The following is a 19,422-nucleotide window of genomic DNA, read 5'->3' on the forward strand; positions in this document are numbered from 1 at the left end:
GTATCATCTAATTTATATTTACTGCATTTTCTTTTTCAGTCTTGGATATTTTCCCTTGCACCATGCAGAGACAATATATAACAGCTAAAGAGGGCAGAATTGCAGGAGGCGATGCCAAGCTCTTCTACTTAGATCTACAGCTAAAATTATCCACATCCTGTTTTTCTGCCTAGAGGGAACTATGAATTCTTCTGAACGCATACCGACATTTAAATATTCCCTCCTAGACTTCTCCATAAAGGCCAATCTGTCCATGCCAATGTTTGGAAATGACAGTAAAGAGTTTGATGTAGAGGAACTGGAGAAAATGCTCTTCCTCTTTGCTAAAGAACCGGTGACCATAAGCCTCACTGCCATGTATGTCCTGTCCTTTGTGGTAGGCATTATTGGAAATATAATGTCTATTAAAGTGCTGACCAGGAAACGAACGGGTCGAACTTCCAGTCTGAGTGCCACTAGGAGTCTTCTGATTAACCTGGCCATTTGTGACCTCATGGTGGTTTGTGTATGTATGCCCATCACAGTTGGAAACTTAATCTACAAAGCTTGGGTATATGGTGATTTTCTTTGCAGAGCGGTCCCCTTCATCCAGGCAGTCTCTGTGTCGGCCAGTGTACTTAGCCTCACGGTAATAAGCGTAAACAGGTACTATAATGTGCACAATCCATTAAATGCTAGGTCGTTTTTTACCCAAAGGAAAATATACGGCACCATAGCTGTGGTGTGGGTAGTGTCCTCCAGCATCTGCTTGCCCCTTATATTCATGAATAAAAAGGAAGATATAGAGGTAGACCCAGCCTTGCCTTCTTTAGTATTCCCAATCTGCACAGAGATCTGGCCACATGTCATGTTCAAGCAAGCCTACAATTTCCTCCTGTTTTGTTGCTTATACTGCATACCTGTCCTCTTCAACATGGTCATTTGCTTCTTCACCATTCGTAAACTGTGGAGTTCCTCTGGAAATTTTAAGGACTGTGACTCCAGAAACCAATCTTTACCAGCTTCCCGACTGAAGGTTAGGAAGAAGATTGCAAAAATGGTGGTGGCCTTGGTGTCACTTTTTGCTATTTCATGGCTCCCCGTGTACATGATGGATATTTGGATAGATTTCAGCATCCCCAAACCATCTCAAGATGATACTCCATCACCTTGGATCCTTCAACTAAGGCCTTTCGCTCAGTGGCTTGGGCTCACTAATTCCAGCCTCAATCCAATATGTTATTGTTTTGTTGGAGACCTTTATCGGTCAGCCAAACATATGAAGAGCATGTACCACAACAGAATGGTTTCATTATTCAGCTTTTCCTTATCTGATGACTCGTCAATACCTAAACTGCTATCCTACAAGAACTCTTTCCATTCAACTAAAAGGTCCGCACTGAATTGTCCATTGTCAATGGGAGAGAACTGTGAAAGCTGCTACTCTGAGATGAGTGTATGTGAGACGCCAGCTCTAAACAGTCACTCCTTATCCTAGGAACTAATCAGGTGGTCTTTCAAACTGATCATTCACTTGCTAATGATAGATTGTACAATAGATTTCACTAACAACTTTCATTTGCATTATAGATCCAAGGGCCAAACAGACAGATTTCATTGTCAGTGGATATTGACTGTTTCAGGTTAAATATTTCAATTTGGAGTGAGTGATTTTTAACCTGCCAAAAGCTAATCAGGGGCGATACAGGAAATTCTGCCTAAAGTGAAACATATGACAAACGGGTGAAAAAACAGGTGAAAACAGGGGCGTAACTATAAATCAGGGGCAGAACCTTGATGGGACCCCCCGCCAACCCCTGGTGACCATCATAGTCTGGAGCCCATTTTGCAAGGGTCATTAAGTGTGGCCATCATGATTTTTCACACCCATAACAAGTGTAGCCACAAAAAGACCTGATCTAAAGGATGGACCCATTTATCCGAGTGAGTTAAATAGTAGTTAAGGCCCCCTTACAGCTCCGGGGCCCCCTGCAGTCTCAGGGGCTACTCCCCTGTAGTTACGCCCCTGGGTGGAAAATGTAATCTGATTTGAATGGAGAAGATTATTTATTTACATTCTTAATGTATTTTAACACCCTCTAAGTTTGGTAACAAGAGTGTTATTTAAAATCTGTTTGGGTAATTACAAATATCAACCTTGAAATAATTTTATATATTTTTATTAATGCAGAATGGTCCTTGTTATTTTATTATTATTTGATTGTTTGTTGATGTCGTTCCTGAAGGTTTAACTTTTCTGTTGCTGAAAGTGAACTTGTCAACGTAGCCATATGGGGGCTGAAATTCTAAATTGCTGTTTTTATAGCTCGTGCTGGTTGTGTCACCTCTGCTAGGTCTGTTATACTCATTGAGTGGCTTCACTGTTTAGCTGAGGTGATTTACCAAGCCATCAACAGTGAAATAAAGCTATGTCAACCATTCAATTATGTGCAGATAACTTACTGTGGACCTCAAACATCTGAGGAACACAAAGTTCTGTGTCAGTGCTGTGCTCCATCTGTAAATCACTGGCAGTGAGTCACTTATCTGCAATAATCAAATTAAGTCAGTGGTCATGACCTGCATGCTTTTTTGGGCTCATGACCTACGGAGTTAGATCTAAATAGAATGTGTGCAATGATGTGACAAGGCAATTTTAGAATGTCCCAATTGGATCAGTGCAGAGCCTGCGGTGCTACATAGAGAAAATAATGCCCCGGAGGTTCTGCATCAAAACTGACAGTGCTTTGTGGTCTCTGACACTGATTCAGATGATGCAGATGTCAGCAGAGACTCCTAACTTAGGTGAGTATGATTTTGGTGAAGTTTTAATTAGTTAGTGATGGGCAGGGGAGTTGCTAGGATCCCAGAAGATGCTTAATCTATCTGAGCAACAATGGAGGGAGCATTGTGCAGCATGTGCCAACACTGACATGAGTTTAGATAGACAACGTATGTATTTCTTTCTACAACAACCCTTTTAGAATCTAAAATCATAAAAAAGCAAGGACATCTGTAAAACAATGACGTAGCTACATGTCCCTTCCAAACAACATAATTAGATAGAATGCACCCCATAGCATAACTAGATCATTTTTAACAATGTTAATTTACAAATAAAAAAAAGACTTGAGTAGTACCGATATAGTGCTGATATAGATTTATGGTAAATTATGGCACAAACGATTGCAGGGATTATTACCATACCTTATTTCAGCTTGCTTATATGTACCTATAAAAAAAATATTATGCATTTAAAGCACAGTTTCCCCACAGGATTCCTAACAGATGCTTTGATATGGAAGTGTCATGTCCAAGTTAGCTGCCAGTCAATAGATTTGTGTAGGTGTAGAAACAAAGTTACAGGATCCATCTAAATACTGTATTTTTTGGAATATAAGACTCACTTTTTCTCCCTCAAAAGTGGGGGAAACATCACTGTGTCTTATAGTCCAAATGCAGGGAGCTCCTGACTTGTGAACGCCTACCAATTCGAACCTCCAACCCGCCACAATGTCGGGGACCCCCTGTACTGTGCCCATGCAGGGGAGGACACAGGGGGACACAAAGGGGCATATAGGAGAACACAGAGGGACACAAAGGGGCATAGAGGAGGACACAAGGGCGACACAAACGGCAGTGGGGAGGACACAAGGGGACACAAAGGGGCATAGAGTAGGACACAAGAAGGACGGAGGCAGACACATGGGGGGCACAGGAGGACACAAGGAGGCACAGGAGGACACAAGGGGCACAGGAGGACACAGGGAGACACAAGAGGTACAAGGGTGCATGAGGTACAAAGGGGGAATAATCCACAAGATGCCCCTTCACCATAGACCAGGTTTAGTATATATATTTTTTCCCCTGTTTTTTTTCCTCTAAACCTAGGTGTGTCTTATGGTCAGAAGCGTCTTATGGTCCAAAAAATACGGTACTAACTACTCCTGTAGCTTAAAGAAAAGATTTTAGGCACTCCATATGCCACAAGAAGTGCACTATTTCAGCTTCAGTCAGTTCTGAAAATGCATATCTTGCTGCAAACTGAAATGGAAAGATTTTTATTTAAACCTTAGAATGCTTCAGACACCTATAAGTATTCTATGTTTTTGCATCCATCCACCACGCATGTTTTAGTACAAAACTGCTTCCACCTGCAGCGGGAGTCTGGGCGTTTTTGTTTCCCCATATTCCTGTGCCACGGACATCTAAAAGGCATTTAGTACACAGTTTTTGCTCAGTGCCAACTTTCTATTTTAGTTGAAATATGCAAATAATTAATTTAAAATGATGCAGAATTATGCAAATGTTACTTCAAATCTATGCAGCTTGAAAATGGACAAGTGAAATTCTTCCACTGTAAAATTTGATTAGTCCATTTTACAATAGGTTTTCATAATAATTAGCATAATTCTTAATCATAGTAATCAGCACAATTCTCTTCTCAAATTTATTGGCACCTCAATGACAACCCTCTTGACTGATGTTGACTTTGGTACATGTAGATTAAGGCAAGACATTTAATAAACATAATGCAAACATAGATCACATTGGCACACTGACACACCGGCACAAACAAAATAGCTGACAGACTAAGGGCTTGATTCACAAAGCGGTTCTAACTGTTAGCACGCCTGTGAAAACCCCCTTAGCACGTCTAAACGAGCTTTTCGAGTGTAAAACTTTACGCGCAAAAAACTTTATGTGCGTAAAACTTTACGCGCACTGCACAGAGCGCAGGGCGCTCCGCGCGAAGTGCCCATTAGAGCCTATGGGACTTAGCACGCGCATAGGACTTTGCGCATGCAAGACTTTGCGCGCGGTACTTAGCGCACAATCTGATTGAGAAAACCGGTGCTAACCTACTTAGCACCCTGGTTAGCGCGCCTAAAGACTTTAGACGTGCTAAGTAGGTTAGCACCGATTTGCGAATCAAGCCCTAAGGGCTCATTTCCATTATACAACATAGGGTCGTGAGCTCAGCACGGCTCTATGTTGCACATGCCTCCCTGGGGGCAGCGGTGTCATCCCATTATACTGAATGGGACTGCGGCCGCAATCGCCCCAAAATGCAGGCAACCATGCACTGCGGTTCAGCTGTGAATCGCAGCGCATGTATGGTAACATTAGAGAGTGCAGTCTATGCACTGTCTGCTGTCCCTGCGATCGCGTTTCCATAAGCGTGCCTGAAAGCGCGCTATATGAAAATGGACCCTTAGGGTTAATAGCATTACATTTCATAAATTATTGTGGTGCACTGATGTGTTTTTTGCAATTTTAATGCAGTTTCTGTTTATGGGGAATGATTATATTTAAAATGTTCCAGAGGTGTTCTAAAGAAAACTTTTTATACATACCTGTGGCTTCCTCCAGCCCCATACGCATGGATCGCCCCCACACCGCTGTCCTCCTCTGCCCGCAGCTTCTGTACCGGGTCCCCGCACTTCTGTCAGTCGGAGCCAGTCTGACGTAAGTAAAGTGTTTGTGTATCTCTCCAGCAGCTGCTGGAGAGATACTTAGAGGGCGCACTTTTCATGCGTAGACTGGCCCGACTGGCTGAAGTGACATGTCCCGGTATCGGAGCTGCGGGAAGACTAAGGACGACAGCATGGGAGCGATCCCTGCATATGGGGCTGGAGGAATCCCCAGGTATGTATAAAACGTTCTCTATTAGAACAGCTCTGGTTTCCTTTAAGTATAATATAGTGGATAAGGTTAGTATTATTCATTCCTTTGAGAGACATTGGACCCAAGAACCAACATATTCAGAAAAGTGACACAATCATGTGCAAGAAAAAAGCTTAATATCACTGCCATTTACTACCGGTCTCTTTCAATAAATCCCCACACTTAATAATATAGCATGTGACATTCAAAAAATGGCAATGTTTAAAATATAAACATGAGGATTATTTCTCTTAACAATGGGACATCCTGAGCCACATTCACTGTAGGATGAAACTGTCAGAATCACTAGATATTAAGGTGAATGTAAAATAAACTAAAATCCTTCAGAAGATAGTAGTTATAGATGTAATGTAAAGAATACATGTGCTGGGCTTAGAAAACAAAAGAGTCACTTTGCTGCTGGCAGTGGACAATTATCAGGGATAAATGCAGGAATGTTGCTTCTCCAATTTTTTTTTTTTTTTTTTGAAACCCAGAGAGGCATCTGGCATTGTTCCTAGCTTGTTTTCTTTTAGGCTAGCCTAGAAGCACACTTTGCAGAATGGCATGCGTTTTGCAGTAGTGCACACCTGAAAAAGGCATGCAATTCTACAAAGTGTGCTCCTAGTCTCATACTTCACTTGGTCGGGCTGAACCTACTTGTGAAAAATGGAACTGATGCTGCTACTCAGCGCAATGCCTTTACATGAGTGTTACAGATTAACAGTATTTTACTCACACAAGTTTTATTTTTGAATATAACTATATATGGAAAGCCAGAACAAATATGTACATGAGAAGTATGGTACTTCTGTAATAAAGAAAGGTGCACTATTACACATTCTCTATAAACGTATAGTATATAAGGATGTGTGTTGCCTATCCATATTAATCAGATTATTCTGTATTTTTCATAAGCATGTAATAAACTATTTTGTATATAAAAATGTGAAGATTGTGTTTGTTATGCATTATTACACATTACATTATCTTTTCAGATAATATCAAGGATAGAAGGCTCCCTGGAGGGGATGTAAATAATTAAAACAATACCCAGTAATTACCGGTACTTGCATCTTGGAATGAGAAGTTAATATTGTAAATTTTCCAAAGTTTTATTAGCAGAGCCGGGACAAGGTCCTCCAGCACCCAAGGCTGAGACACCAAAGTGCGCCCCTCCATCCCTAACACCCCAGCCGTCACACACTGATTGCTACTAGAGGAAGCCCAATGGAAGTCCGAATTTAATTTTTATTCAGAGCTCAGGTTCCCTTTAATTTAGCAATTTACATTCTCATGCAATCTACACTGCTTATTGTCTATGGACACTGATACAAAGTCAGAGGGTGGAGGAACACGAGAATCAAGAACTACCTTGGCCTTCTTTGCTCCAGTGTCCCATAGCAACAGCCAGTGGTGCTCAAATACCCCTTTTTAAAATTCGAGTTTGGTCGAATTCGAATAGTAAATTATTCGAGGTCAGTCGAATATTCGAGTCGAATAATTTTTACTATTCGATTCGACCTCGGACTTCGAGCTGACTATTCGAGTCGGTATTCGAGCTCATTATTCGAGCTGACTATTCGAATTGGCCTTAAATAGCTTCCAACACTTGTTTTGAGGGTGAATGATGCAAGAAACGTCTTTTTTTCCAAGTAACAACAGCAAGTGATTATGTGGGGATGTTCCTTTAAAAAAAAAGGTGGAAAGAGAAGTTGTGTCCAGAATTTTGTTCAGTACTGTATATACTTCTTCTTCTTCTTCTTCTTCTTCTTCTTTATCTTCTATATCTTCTTCTTCTATATCTTCTTCTATATCTTCTTCTTCTTCTTCTATATTGTCTTCTTCTTTTTCTTCTTCTTCACCTTCTTCTTCTTCATCTTCTAATCTTCATCTTCTTCTTCTTCATCATCTTCTTCATCTTCTTCTTCATCTTCTTCATCTTCTTCTTCTTCATCATCTTCTTCATCTTCTTCTTCTTCTTCTTCTTCATCTTCTTCTTCTTCTTTATCTTCTTCTTCTTCTTCTTCACCTTCTTCTTCATCTTCTTCATCTTCTTCTTCTTCATCTTCTTCATCTTCTTCATCTTCTTCATCTTCTTCATCTTCTTCTTCTTCATCTTCTTCATCTTCTTCTTCTTCATCATCTTCTTCTTCTTCATCTTCTTCTTCTTCATCATCTTCTTCTTCATCTTCTTCTTCATCTTCTTCTTCATCTTCTTCTTCATCTTCTTCTTCATCTTCATCTTCATCTTCTTCTTCATCTTCTTCTTCATCTTCTTCATCTTCTTCATCTTCTTCTTCTTCTTCTCCTTTTTCTATATCGTCTTCTTCTTCTTCACTTATTTCTCTTTCCATTTTTTTTTTAAAGAAATGCAGCTATTTTTGAGCGTAACAAATAGCTGGTGGGCGCACGCATGTTGGAAGCGCCATTGTATGTGCTCCCTGGCAGTGGAAACACACAGACAGCAGGAGGTAAATTCAGCAGCAGGAGAAGGAGGATGAGTGTGTGGCAGCAGGCAGTCAATGAGGCAGGCAGCGTGACATAATAGCCCTGGTACCTAGCGGTGATACCAGGGCTGTAAATAAACACAACAGGAGGTCCCAGACAGCGGTCGTGCAGCCCACATCGTGTCCAATACACAACTGGGACAACACAGTTTTCAACCCGGGCACCTCAGAAAAATTAAACCTTTTTTTTTTTTAATGGTTTTTTGGTTTTGGTTTTACAACCAATTACACAGATACAGCTATTATTTGACGTAATAGCTGGTGGCAGAGTGGCAGCAGAAGGTAATTCTGTGTACCCTGGCAGTGGGAAACACAGACAGACAGCAGCAGCAGCAGGAGGAATGGAGGAGTAATTATGTGAGCAGCTATTGTTTGACGTAATAGCTGGTGGCATAGTGGCAGCAGAAGGTAATTCTGTGTACCCTGGCAGTGGGAAACACAGACAGACAGCAGCAGCAGCAGGAGGAGGAATGGAGGAGGAGCAGTGTGAGTGTGGCAGCAGGTAGGCAGCGTGACATAATAGCCCTGGTACCTAGCGGTGATACCAGGGCTGTAAATAAACACAACAGGAGGTCCCAGACAGCGGTCGTGCAGCCCACATCGTGTCCAATACACAACTGGGACAACACAGTTTTCAACCCGGGCACCTCAGAAAAATTAAACCTTTTTTTTTTAATGGTTTTTTGGTTTTGGTTTTACAACCAATTACACAGATATAGCTATTGTTTGACGTAATAGCTGGTGGCAGAGTGGCAGCAGAAGGTAATTCTGTGTACCCTGGCAGTGGGAAACACAGACAGACAGCAGCAGCAGCAGGAGGAATGGAGGAGTAATTATGTGAGCAGCAATTGTTTGACGTAATAGCTGGTGGCATAGTGGCAGCAGAAGGTAATTCTGTGTACCCTGGCAGTGGGAAACACAGACAGACAGCAGCAGCAGCAGGAGGAGGAATGGAGGAGGAGCAGTGTGAGTGTGGCAGCAGGTAGGCAGCGTGACATAATAGCCCTGGTACCTAGCGGTGATACCAGGGCTGTAAATAAACACAACAGGAGGTCCCAGACAGTGGTCGTGCAGCCCACATCGTGTCCAATACACAACTGGGACAACACAGTTTTCAACCCGGGCACCTCAGAAAAATTAAACCTTTTTTTTTTAATGGTTTTTTGGTTTTGGTTTTACAACCAATTACACAGATATAGCTATTGTTTGACGTAATAGCTGGTGGCAGAGTGGCAGCAGAAGGTAATTCTGTGTACCCTGGCAGTGGGAAACACAGACAGACAGCAGCAGCAGCAGGAGGAGGAATGGAGGAGGAGCAGTGTGAGTGTGGCAGCAGGTAGGCAGCGTGACATAATAGCCCTGGTACCTAGCGGTGATACCAGGGCTGTAAGTAAACACAACAGGAGGTCCCAGACAGCGGTCGTGCAGCCCACATCGTGTCCAATACACAACTGGGACAACACAGTTTTCAACCCGGGCACCTCAGAAAAATTAAACCTTTTTTTTTTTTAATGGTTTTTTTAGTTTTGGTTTTACAACCAATATAGCTATTGTTTGACGTAATAGCTGGTGGCAGAGTGGCAGCAGAAGGTAATTCTGTGTACCCTGGCAGTGGGAAACACAGACAGACAGCAGAAGGGCAGTACACAGCAGCCCACTGTAGGTGTAAAATGTGTGGCTGCAGGCGACGTAATAGTCAAAGTGAACCAGGCTGGCTTAGTGAGCAGGAGCCAGGAGGTGGTAAAGGGTGGTAAGTCACATTAACGATGGTTCTAAGTTCCGGCAGCCAGTTCATGTCCCCCTCTCGCCGACAACAGGGGCCAGGAACTCGCCTTCCACCCACGCCTGGTTCATCTTGAGAAACGTCAGTCTGTCCACAGACTTGTGAGACAGACGTGAGCGTTTCTCGGTGACCACGCCACCAGCTGCACTGAAGCAGCGCTCGGACAGCACGCTGGAAGGGGGGCAGGACAGCACTTCCAGGGCGTACTGCGCCAGCTCGCTCCAGATCTCCAGGCGCTTGACCCAATACTCCATGGGATCAACAGGGGCATCGCTGTCAAGCCCGCTGTAGGACCCCATGTAGTCAGCCACCATGCGGGTCAGGCGCTGGCTGTGACCGGAGGAGGATGCTGCTGCATGCACCTCCTCTCTAGTCACTGCTGCCGGAGCCTCTACAGTCCTGTAGAGCTCGTGGCTGAGAGACAGCAGGTCTGTGGGGCGCTTGCTGCTGGATGCAGGCACCTGCTGCTGCCTCTGTGCTGGCTGCTGGACAGTGGGGGTGGAAGGCTGGGGGAAGGCTTCCTCCAAGCGCTCAACAAGGGCCTGCTGCAAGCTCCTTATTTGTTGCGCTGGGTCTCCTCCTGCAGGCGGCAGGAACTGGCTCAACTTCCCCTTGAGGCGTGGGTCCAACATCATGCTGATCCAGATGTCCTCCCTCTGCTTCATCTAAATCACCCTGGGGTCCCTGCGCAGGCACCTCAGCATGTGCGCTGCCATTGGGAAGAGGCGGGCCACGTCTGCTGGCACATCGACGGCAGTGCTGCTGTCCTCATCCTCCTCCTCCTCTGCCTCGTCAGCCTCATCCTCTCTCCACCCCCGCACCAACTCAGCTGCACTGTGCTGCTCCCCCTCATCAGCAGCAAGGTCAGGGACCTCCACCAAGTCCTCCTCCTCCTCCCCCTCAGAGGTGGACTGTGCAGCTGCTTGCCGCTCCTGCTGGTCCAAGGCTGCCGCTCCCTGTTCCAGCAAAGCATCGAGGGCCCTGTTCAGCAGACAAACCAGGGGCACCCACTCGCAGACCATAGCATGGTCCCTGCTCACCATGTTAGTGGCCTGCAGAAAGGGAGCCAGCACTAAGCACACCTGCTGCATGTGCCTCCAGTCATCATCGGGGACGATGGACGGGATGTTGCTGGTCTTGTCCCTTCTCTGAGCGGCGGAAACAGTGGCCAGGGCAAGGTACTGGTTGACAGCGTGCTTCTGTTCAACCAGACGCTCCAACATCGCCAGGGTGGAGTTCCAGCGAGTCGGAACGTCAAGGATCAGCCGATGGCGTGGCAGCTCTAGCTCCTTTTGCACGTCTTCCAGGCTCGCACAGGCTGCAGCCGAGCGCCGGAAGTGACGCACAACGTTCCTTGCCGTTTCCAGCAGTTCGCCCATCCCCTGGTAGGTGCGCAAGAACTTTTGCACCACCAGGTTCAGCACGTGGGCAAGACAGGGGATGTGGGTCAGGTTTCCCCTGTCTATTGCGGCAACCAGATTGGCCCCATTGTCGGCCACCACCTCTCCGACTCTGAGGCCTCTGGGGGTCAGCCAAATCCTCTCCTGCTCCTGGAGTTTGGTCAACACATGGGTTGCCGTCAGCTTGGTCTTCCCAAGGCTGACCAAGTGCAGCAGCGCTTGGCAGTGGCGGGCCTTCACGCTGCTGCTGAGGCGGGGGGTTTGGCCAGGTGTGCCGGAGGATGGCAGAGGATCGGAGGAACCTGCTGCAGTTCCCCTGACCCTGCGGGGTGGCACCACCCACTGTGTTGCTGCTGCTGCTGCTGTGCCCGCTGCTGCTCTCCCATCCTCACCCCCTTCCACCAAGCTGACCCAGTGGACAGTGAAGGACAGGTAGCGGCCTGTCCCGAAGCGGCTGCTCCAGGAGTCCATGGTGACGTGGACCCTTTCACCAACCGCGTGCTCCAGCCCTCGCTCCACATTGGCCATCACAAAGCGGTGCAGTGCAGGAATGGCCTTGCGGGAGAAAAAGTGTCTGCTGGGGAGCTGCCAGTCTGGGGCTGCGCAAGCAAGCAGCGCACGAATGTCGCTCCCCTCCTGCACGAGCATGTACGGCAGGAGTTGGGAGCACATGGCCCGTGCCAGCAAGCCGTTCAGCTGCCGCACGCGACGGCTGCTGGGAGGCAGAGCCCTAACCACCCCCTGGAAGGACTCGCTCAAAAGGCTCTGGCGTGGCATTTTGCTGGCACGGGAATCAGCAGACACAGCGGAGGAGGCCACTGAGGACTGGCTGCCAGAACAGGCCTCAGTGTCGGCGGGAGGAGTTGCAGAGGGGGGAGGAGCAGTGCGTTTCCGCACTCCTGCTGGTGCTGCTGGAGGAGCAGGAGGGCGGGTGGCTGCTGTTGCTGCTGCTGCTGCTGCTGAAGGCTGTGCAGTGATGGGTGTGGTGCCACTGCCAGCACCAGATGCCTTCAGCCTCTGGAACTCCTCATGCTGGTGGAAATGTTTCGCAGCAAGGTGGTTGATGAGCGAGCTGGTGCTGAACTTTAAGGGGTCTGCACCTCTGCTCAACTTCCGCTGACAGTGGTTGCAAGTGGCGTACTTGCTGTACACAGTGGGCATGGTGAAATATCGCCAGATTGGTGACAGAAACATCCCCCTACGGCATGGAAGCGCTGCTGCCTGTCTCCCTGTGGTGGTTGGGGGAGGGGCTTGGGTGCGGCTGGTGGTGGTACTGGCAGATGCTGCTGCTGCTGCTGCTGAGCCTGAGACACCAGCAGGCTGTGGGACCTGCCTACTGCTGCCAATGCTTGCAATGATGCGCCTCCTTGCAAGGCCCACAAGAGCATCCTCCTCCTCCTCCTCAGAGCTGCTGAGGACGACATCCCCTGGAGGTGGTGGCACCCAGTCTCTGTCTGTCACCGGGTCATCATCATCCTCCCCCTCCTGAAACATGTCCTGCTGGGATGATGACCCCCCAAACTCCTCTCCTGATGCATGGATGGGCTGCTTGACTGTCGCCACAGTCTTGCTGTCCAATCCCTCATCCCCCAAAGTGCCCATCAGCATCTCCTCCTCAAAATCGCCAACAACAGCAGACAATACCCTGATGGTGCCTGGGGTAAAAAGACTGCTGAGTGACAGGTCGGCGACTGACGGTGAACTGGCCTCCTCCCCAGGCCCTGCTGGGCGGCTGCTGCGAACAGGGGTGGTGGTGGTGGTGAGGGTGGAGGCCTCAGATGCAGAGCTGATGGCGGGCTGCTCATCCTCCGTCATCAGTTGCACCACAGTGTCTGCATGCTTTTCCTCAATGGGACGTTTCCGACCCGGCTGGAGGAAAATCGGAGCAGGTGCTACACGCTGCTGCTGCTGTGTCTCTGCAGCGTGAGTTGCAGATGCTCCTGCTGGGCGGCGCCCAAGGCGTCCACGGCCAGTGGCTATGGGAGGAATGTTAGCCACTGACGCTGCTGCTGCTGCGGAACTGTGCATGGTGGCGCGGCCGCGGCCTGCCACAATGCTGCTCCCTCTCCTCCTGATTCCCTTGCTGCCCTTCCCCTTGCCCAAACCGCGCTGGCTGCCACTTCCAGACATCTTCGATGTTTTGGGCGTATAGACAAAAGTTTTTTAAAAGGGCGGGTGAAAAGTGGGGTACTTTAATGGAGTGGGTTGGTGGGTGAGGTGACTGAGTGAGTGTCCCTAGTACAGTAAGTAAGTAGTAACAGTCAGGAAGTACAACTAGCAGTTACAATAATCAGTAGTAATCACAAGTAAATTTAGTGTGTGTACACTACAGACAGTGAGTGCACGCACGCGCAAACACGCGCAGGAGCTAGCCTATGAACAGTGACTGAGTGAGTGTCCCTAGTACATTAAGTAAGTAGTAACAGTCAGTAAGTACAACTAACTAATTACAATAATCAATCAGTTATCAGAAGGAAATAGAGTGTGTGTAGTGTGTGTACACAGACAGTGAGTGCACACACGCAGGAGCTAGTAGCCTATGAACAGTGACTGAGTGTCCTAGACTCCTAGTACGGTAAGAGTAAGTAGTAACAGTAAGTACAACTAACTAATTACAATAATCAATCAGTTATCAGAAGGAAATAGAGTGTGTGTAGTGTGTGTACACAGACAGTGAGTGCACACACGCAGGAGCTAGTAGCCTATGAACAGTGACTGAGTGTCCTAGACTCCTAGTACAGTAAGAGTAAGTAGTAACAGTAAGTACAACTAACTAATTACAATAATCAATCAGTTATCAGAAGGAAATAGAGTGTGTGTAGTGTGTGTACACAGACAGTGAGTGCACACACGCAGGAGCTAGTAGCCTATGAACAGTGACTGAGTGTCCTAGACTCCTAGTACAGTAAGAGTAAGTAGTAACAGTAAGTACAACTAACTAATTACAATAATCAATCAGTTATCAGAAGGAAATAGAGTGTGTGTAGTGTGTGTACACAGACAGTGAGTGCACACACGCAGGAGCTAGTAGCCTATGAACAGTGACTGAGTGTCCTAGACTCCTAGTACAGTAAGAGTAAGTAGTAACAGTAAGTACAACTAACTAATTACAATAATCAATCAGTTATCAGAAGGAAATAGAGTGTGTGTAGTGTGTGTACACAGACAGTGAGTGCACACACGCAGGAGCTAGTAGCCTATGAACAGTGACTGAGTGTCCTAGACTCCTAGTACAGTAAGAGTAAGTAGTAACAGTAAGTACAACTAACTAATTACAATAATCAATCAGTTATCAGAAGGAAATAGAGTGTGTGTAGTGTGTGTACACAGACAGTGAGTGCACACACGCAGGAGCTAGTAGCCTATGAACAGTGACTGAGTGTCCTAGACTCCTAGTACAGTAAGAGTAAGTAGTAACAGTAAGTACAACTAACTAATTACAATAAGCAATCAGTTATCAGAAGGAAATAGAGTGTGTGTAGTGTGTGTACACAGACAGTGAGTGCACACACGCAGGAGCTAGTAGCCTATGAACGGTGACTGAGTGTCCTAGACTCCTAGTACAGTAAGAGTAAGTAGTAACAGTAAGTACAACTAACTAATTACAATAATCAATCAGTTATCAGAAGGAAATAGAGTGTGTGTAGTGTGTGTACACAGACAGTGAGTGCACACACGCAGGAGCTAGTAGCCTATGAACAGTGACTGAGTGTCCTAGACTCCTAGTACAGTAAGAGTAAGTAGTAACAGTAAGTACAACTAACTAATTACAATAATCAATCAGTTATCAGAAGGAAATAGAGTGTGTGTAGTGTGTGTACACAGACAGTGAGTGCACACACGCAGGAGCTAGTAGCCTATGAACAGTGACTGAGTGTCCTAGACTCCTAGTACAGTAAGAGTAAGTAGTAACAGTAAGTACAACTAACTAATTACAATAATCAATCAGTTATCAGAAGGAAATAGAGTGTGTGTAGTGTGTGTACACAGACAGTGAGTGCACACACGCAGGAGCTAGTAGCCTATGAACAGTGACTGAGTGTCCTAGACTCCTAGTACAGTAAGAGTAAGTAGTAACAGTAAGTACAACTAACTAATTACAATAAGCAATCAATTATCAGAAGGAAATAGAGTGTGTGTAGTGTGTGTACACACTACACAGACAGTGAGTGCACACACGCAGGAGCTAGTAGCCTATGAACAGTGACTGAGTGTCCTAGACTCCTAGTACAGTAAGTAGTAACAGTAAGTACAACTAACTAATTACAATAAGCAATCAGTTATCAGAAGGAAATAGAGTGTGTGTAGTGTGTACACACTACACAGACAGTGAGTGCACACACGCAGGAGCAGCTAGTAGCCTATGAACAGTGACAGTGAGTGTCCTAGTACAGTTACAGTATATAACTACAATACTAATACAATCAGTAGTAAAGGACAGCAGAAATACTGGTATAGATGAGAGAAATAAACAGAGGACAGGAGAGAACAGCTGCCCACACAGGCAGGCCCTGAGGCCTAAAGCTGTAAGCGTGCAGCAGCTGTCTGAGTCTCTCTCTATGTAACACAAAAGCTACTAACTAAAATACAATGTCTAACTAACTAACAACAATATAGGTGTGTATAGGAGGTGTATGTGAGCAAAAACGCTAGGTAAATGACCACAATAGAGCTCTTGCTAAGCCAAGCACAAAGGAGCAACTCTCTCTCTGTACAAGTCTCAGGCAAGCACGGAGAAACCTAACATGGCGGCCGCTATTTATAGGGTAGGGGCTGGCCAGGGTCCCCCTCTGTGATTGGCTGCCGTCAGAGGGCCTGGGAGCCCTCTGATTGGCTCTAAGGACATCAATCTGGGCTATGACGCTAATCGAGCTCGGTACCGAGCTCGAATAGCGCCGGTTTGCTCGAATAGCTCGAATAGTGAATGGGCTATTCGAGTGTACTCGAATAGCCCATTCGAATAGCTACAGCTATTCGGAGCTCGAATACCGAGCTCGAATAGCTGAAAAAGAGCTCGAATATTCGAGCTACTCGAATATTCGAGCTCTGCTGAGCACCACTGGCAACAGCTATGGCTATTGCTACGCCTCTGGGTATTGCTTTCTTGCCTGGTTAATTGGTATTAAAGCTGATGCATTGGGGCATATTCATTATTCAGTGGTAAAATTGCCATTTGCAGGAAACAATGTTACTGATACTTCCGACAGGTACATTGCTCAATTTGCGCAATATTTCCATGGCACAAGTAGCAAGTGGAAAATAAATAAACATTTATTTTTATTTTCTTTTAAGGCTCATATAGACTTGTAAGAACTGATTGAGGCACAATGAAAAAAATCCAGAAGTTGAGCAGTTGTTATGGGCAATATGTTAGGTCTTGTACACACCTAGATGAAACTCAGTTGAGAAGACTAACATTCGCCTTTGCGAAGCATGTGTACAATGGCCCCAAATACCCCCCAATGCCCCAGCCTGCAAACAGTCAGGTGGGTCAATACCGCTGAGCTCAAGCCGAGCTTTGAACTCTCCACTCACCGTGCTTAATGTGCGATGTCATTCCTGTGTCATTCCATCAGCCCCCCTCGCACGAATTTCTGCAAGAGAACACGTATCTGTGTAATTTCAGCTCTGCAATGTCGCCCACCGAGGGGCTGAGGCTTACTACCTGCCAGGCAACATGCCTCGTACATGTGTTTGGTGCTCTAAGCCTGGTACACATGCTAGATGAACAAGAATCTAGAATGCATACAGCAGCACTGACCCCTCTCTGGGAGAACCATATGGCAGCTGCCATATTTACAGTATTTCCTTTTAAACAATATCCGTTGCTTGGCTGTTCTGCTGAGATCAGGCTTCAGTAGTGTCTGAGTCACAGACCTGAAACAAGCATGACGCTAATCTAGTCAGACTTCAGTCAGAAACACTTGAGCTACATGCACAATGCCTCGGGTGAAAATTTGTGGCAGGGGCAATACAGACACATCACTTTCCTACAGGCTATCAACTCGCCTATTACTTTGGAGGGAAGCAGAGGGACGACGACGACTAGCAGCACATGACAGAACAGATAAGGTAAGGAGGGAAAACAACTGTGTCGGGCATTGTTTGGTCGAAATGATCCAGCAGGCTGGATCTCTCACTGATGCATCAGGTGTTGTCATACACACTAGATTCTCAGCAGAGGCAGTCTTTAGCAGGCCGCTTCAGCTGAGTTTAATCTAGTGTGTGTGCACACCCTTACAGTGGGAAAAAAGGAACACAGCCACAGCCTAGCTAGGTCTATGTATGCTCGAGACTATACATTCACACGCTGATCTCACCATGTCACATGTCACTTCAGGTACCCTTTAATATGTGTAAACAGTAGCTCCAGTAGCTTGCAAAGGTGAAGGTTGTGATATAATGCATGCTTGGCTTACAATGAAATAAATAATGGATAACATGTAAACACCCCTACTATTTTAAGAAGGCAATGCTGTTCTTTGCAGCGCTTTTCAGTGCAAGCTCTTTACGCTCCGTTTGATTGTTCTAATTCTTCAGAGTTTATCTAAACAACATGCACTCACACAAGCCTGATCAGTAGCAGGAAATCTGGGTGTCCATCTAGCGGTAAAAGTTATGGTGCTGCCCATTGAAATAGCGGTATTGAGGGGAAATTTGGGTGCCTGATAAAAAGGTTAGATGTGGAGGGTGGGTGGTTGAGGGGGAGCAGTAAATAAGGGCGCACATGGCTAGTGGACAAAAAGGGTGCCGCCATAGACTGCAATCAAAATATCGGCTATTGGGCGCCCGACAGGAAATTAGGGTGCCTGAGAAATAGCGGTTGCAGGGATCGTGTTAACAAAAGTTTTCATTTACAGAATAAGGTTTCTTACAAATATCATTTACAAGTTCATTTTTACTGTGTGGTTTACTTATTTTTTCGTTTTCAAATTTCGCTTTCAGGGCTGTAATAAGTAAATTATCGTTTACACTTTTTTTATCATTTAAAATTCGTTTTCATACGTATAATACTTGAATATCGTTTTCTACCTTATTTTATTACAAATACATCGCTTTTGGTATTAACTTTGTTTCTTACGCTTATAATGCGTCAATTATAGATTTATTAACTTAATAAATACATCACTTTTAATATTACCATTATTTTAAGATTTTTAATGCGTTCGTGATTGTAAGGCTATATAATATATATATATATATATATATATATATATATATATATATATATATATATATATATATATACCTTTTTCTATTTATATTATTATTGACGTGTACGTGATTTTAAGGTTATTTATTTTATTACAAATATATACATTTTTAATGCTATTTATTTTATTACAAATATTCAAATTATTCTATTCATGTTATTTATAGTGAAGTATTTTAACCACTTCACCACTGAGGGGTTTTACCCCCTGACCACCAGAGCAATTTTCACCTTTCAGCGCTCCTTCCATTCATTCGTCTATAACTTTATTATTACTTATCCCAATGAAATGAACTATATCTTGTTTTTTTCGCCACCAATTAGGCTTTCTTTAGGTGGGACATTATGCCAAGAATTATTTTATTCTAAATGTGTTTTAATGGGGAAATAGGAAAAAATGTGGGAAAAAATTATTATTTTTCAGTTTTCGGCCATTATAGTTTTTAAATAAAGCATGCTACTGTAATTAAAACCCATGAAATGTATTAACCCATTTGTCCCGGTTATAAAACCATTTAAATTATGTCCCTATCACAATATTTGGCGACAATATTTTATTTGGAAATAAAGGTGCATTTTTTTCAGTTTTGCGTCCATCCCTAATTACAAGCCCATAGTTTATAAAGTAACAGTGTTATACCCTCTTGACATAAATATTTAAAAAGTTCAGTCCCTAAGGTAACTATTTATGTTTTTTTTTTATTGTATTTATTTTTTTTTTTTAATTACAAAAAAAAAAAAAAAATTGGGGAGTGTGGGAGGTAATGAGTTAATTTATTGTGTAAATGTAATGTTTGTATATGTAAAATGCTTTTAGGGTGTAGTTTACTATTTGGCCACAAGATGGCCACAGAGTGTTTGTTTACATGC

General features: G+C 44.9%; 1 protein-coding gene across 6 annotated transcripts in view; it reads left to right on the forward strand.

Moving 5' to 3' along the window:
* Window positions 1-6,472, forward strand: part of LOC137524516 (QRFP-like peptide receptor) — a 114,458-nt gene extending 107,986 nt beyond the window's left edge. For all 6 annotated transcript variants that reach the window (XM_068244478.1, XM_068244480.1, XM_068244476.1 and 3 more), the window contains exon 3: window positions 40-6,472. In XM_068244478.1, coding sequence (XP_068100579.1) covers window positions 182-1,477 — 1,296 coding nt within the window. In that variant the 5' untranslated portion in view covers window positions 40-181 and the 3' untranslated portion in view covers window positions 1,478-6,472. The remainder of the gene's footprint in view (window positions 1-39) is intronic.
* Window positions 6,473-19,422: the final 12,950 nt, after the last annotated feature.

Source organism: Hyperolius riggenbachi, chromosome 7 (assembly GCF_040937935.1).
Source record: "Hyperolius riggenbachi isolate aHypRig1 chromosome 7, aHypRig1.pri, whole genome shotgun sequence".
Classification (NCBI taxonomy): Eukaryota; Metazoa; Chordata; class Amphibia; order Anura; family Hyperoliidae; genus Hyperolius; species Hyperolius riggenbachi.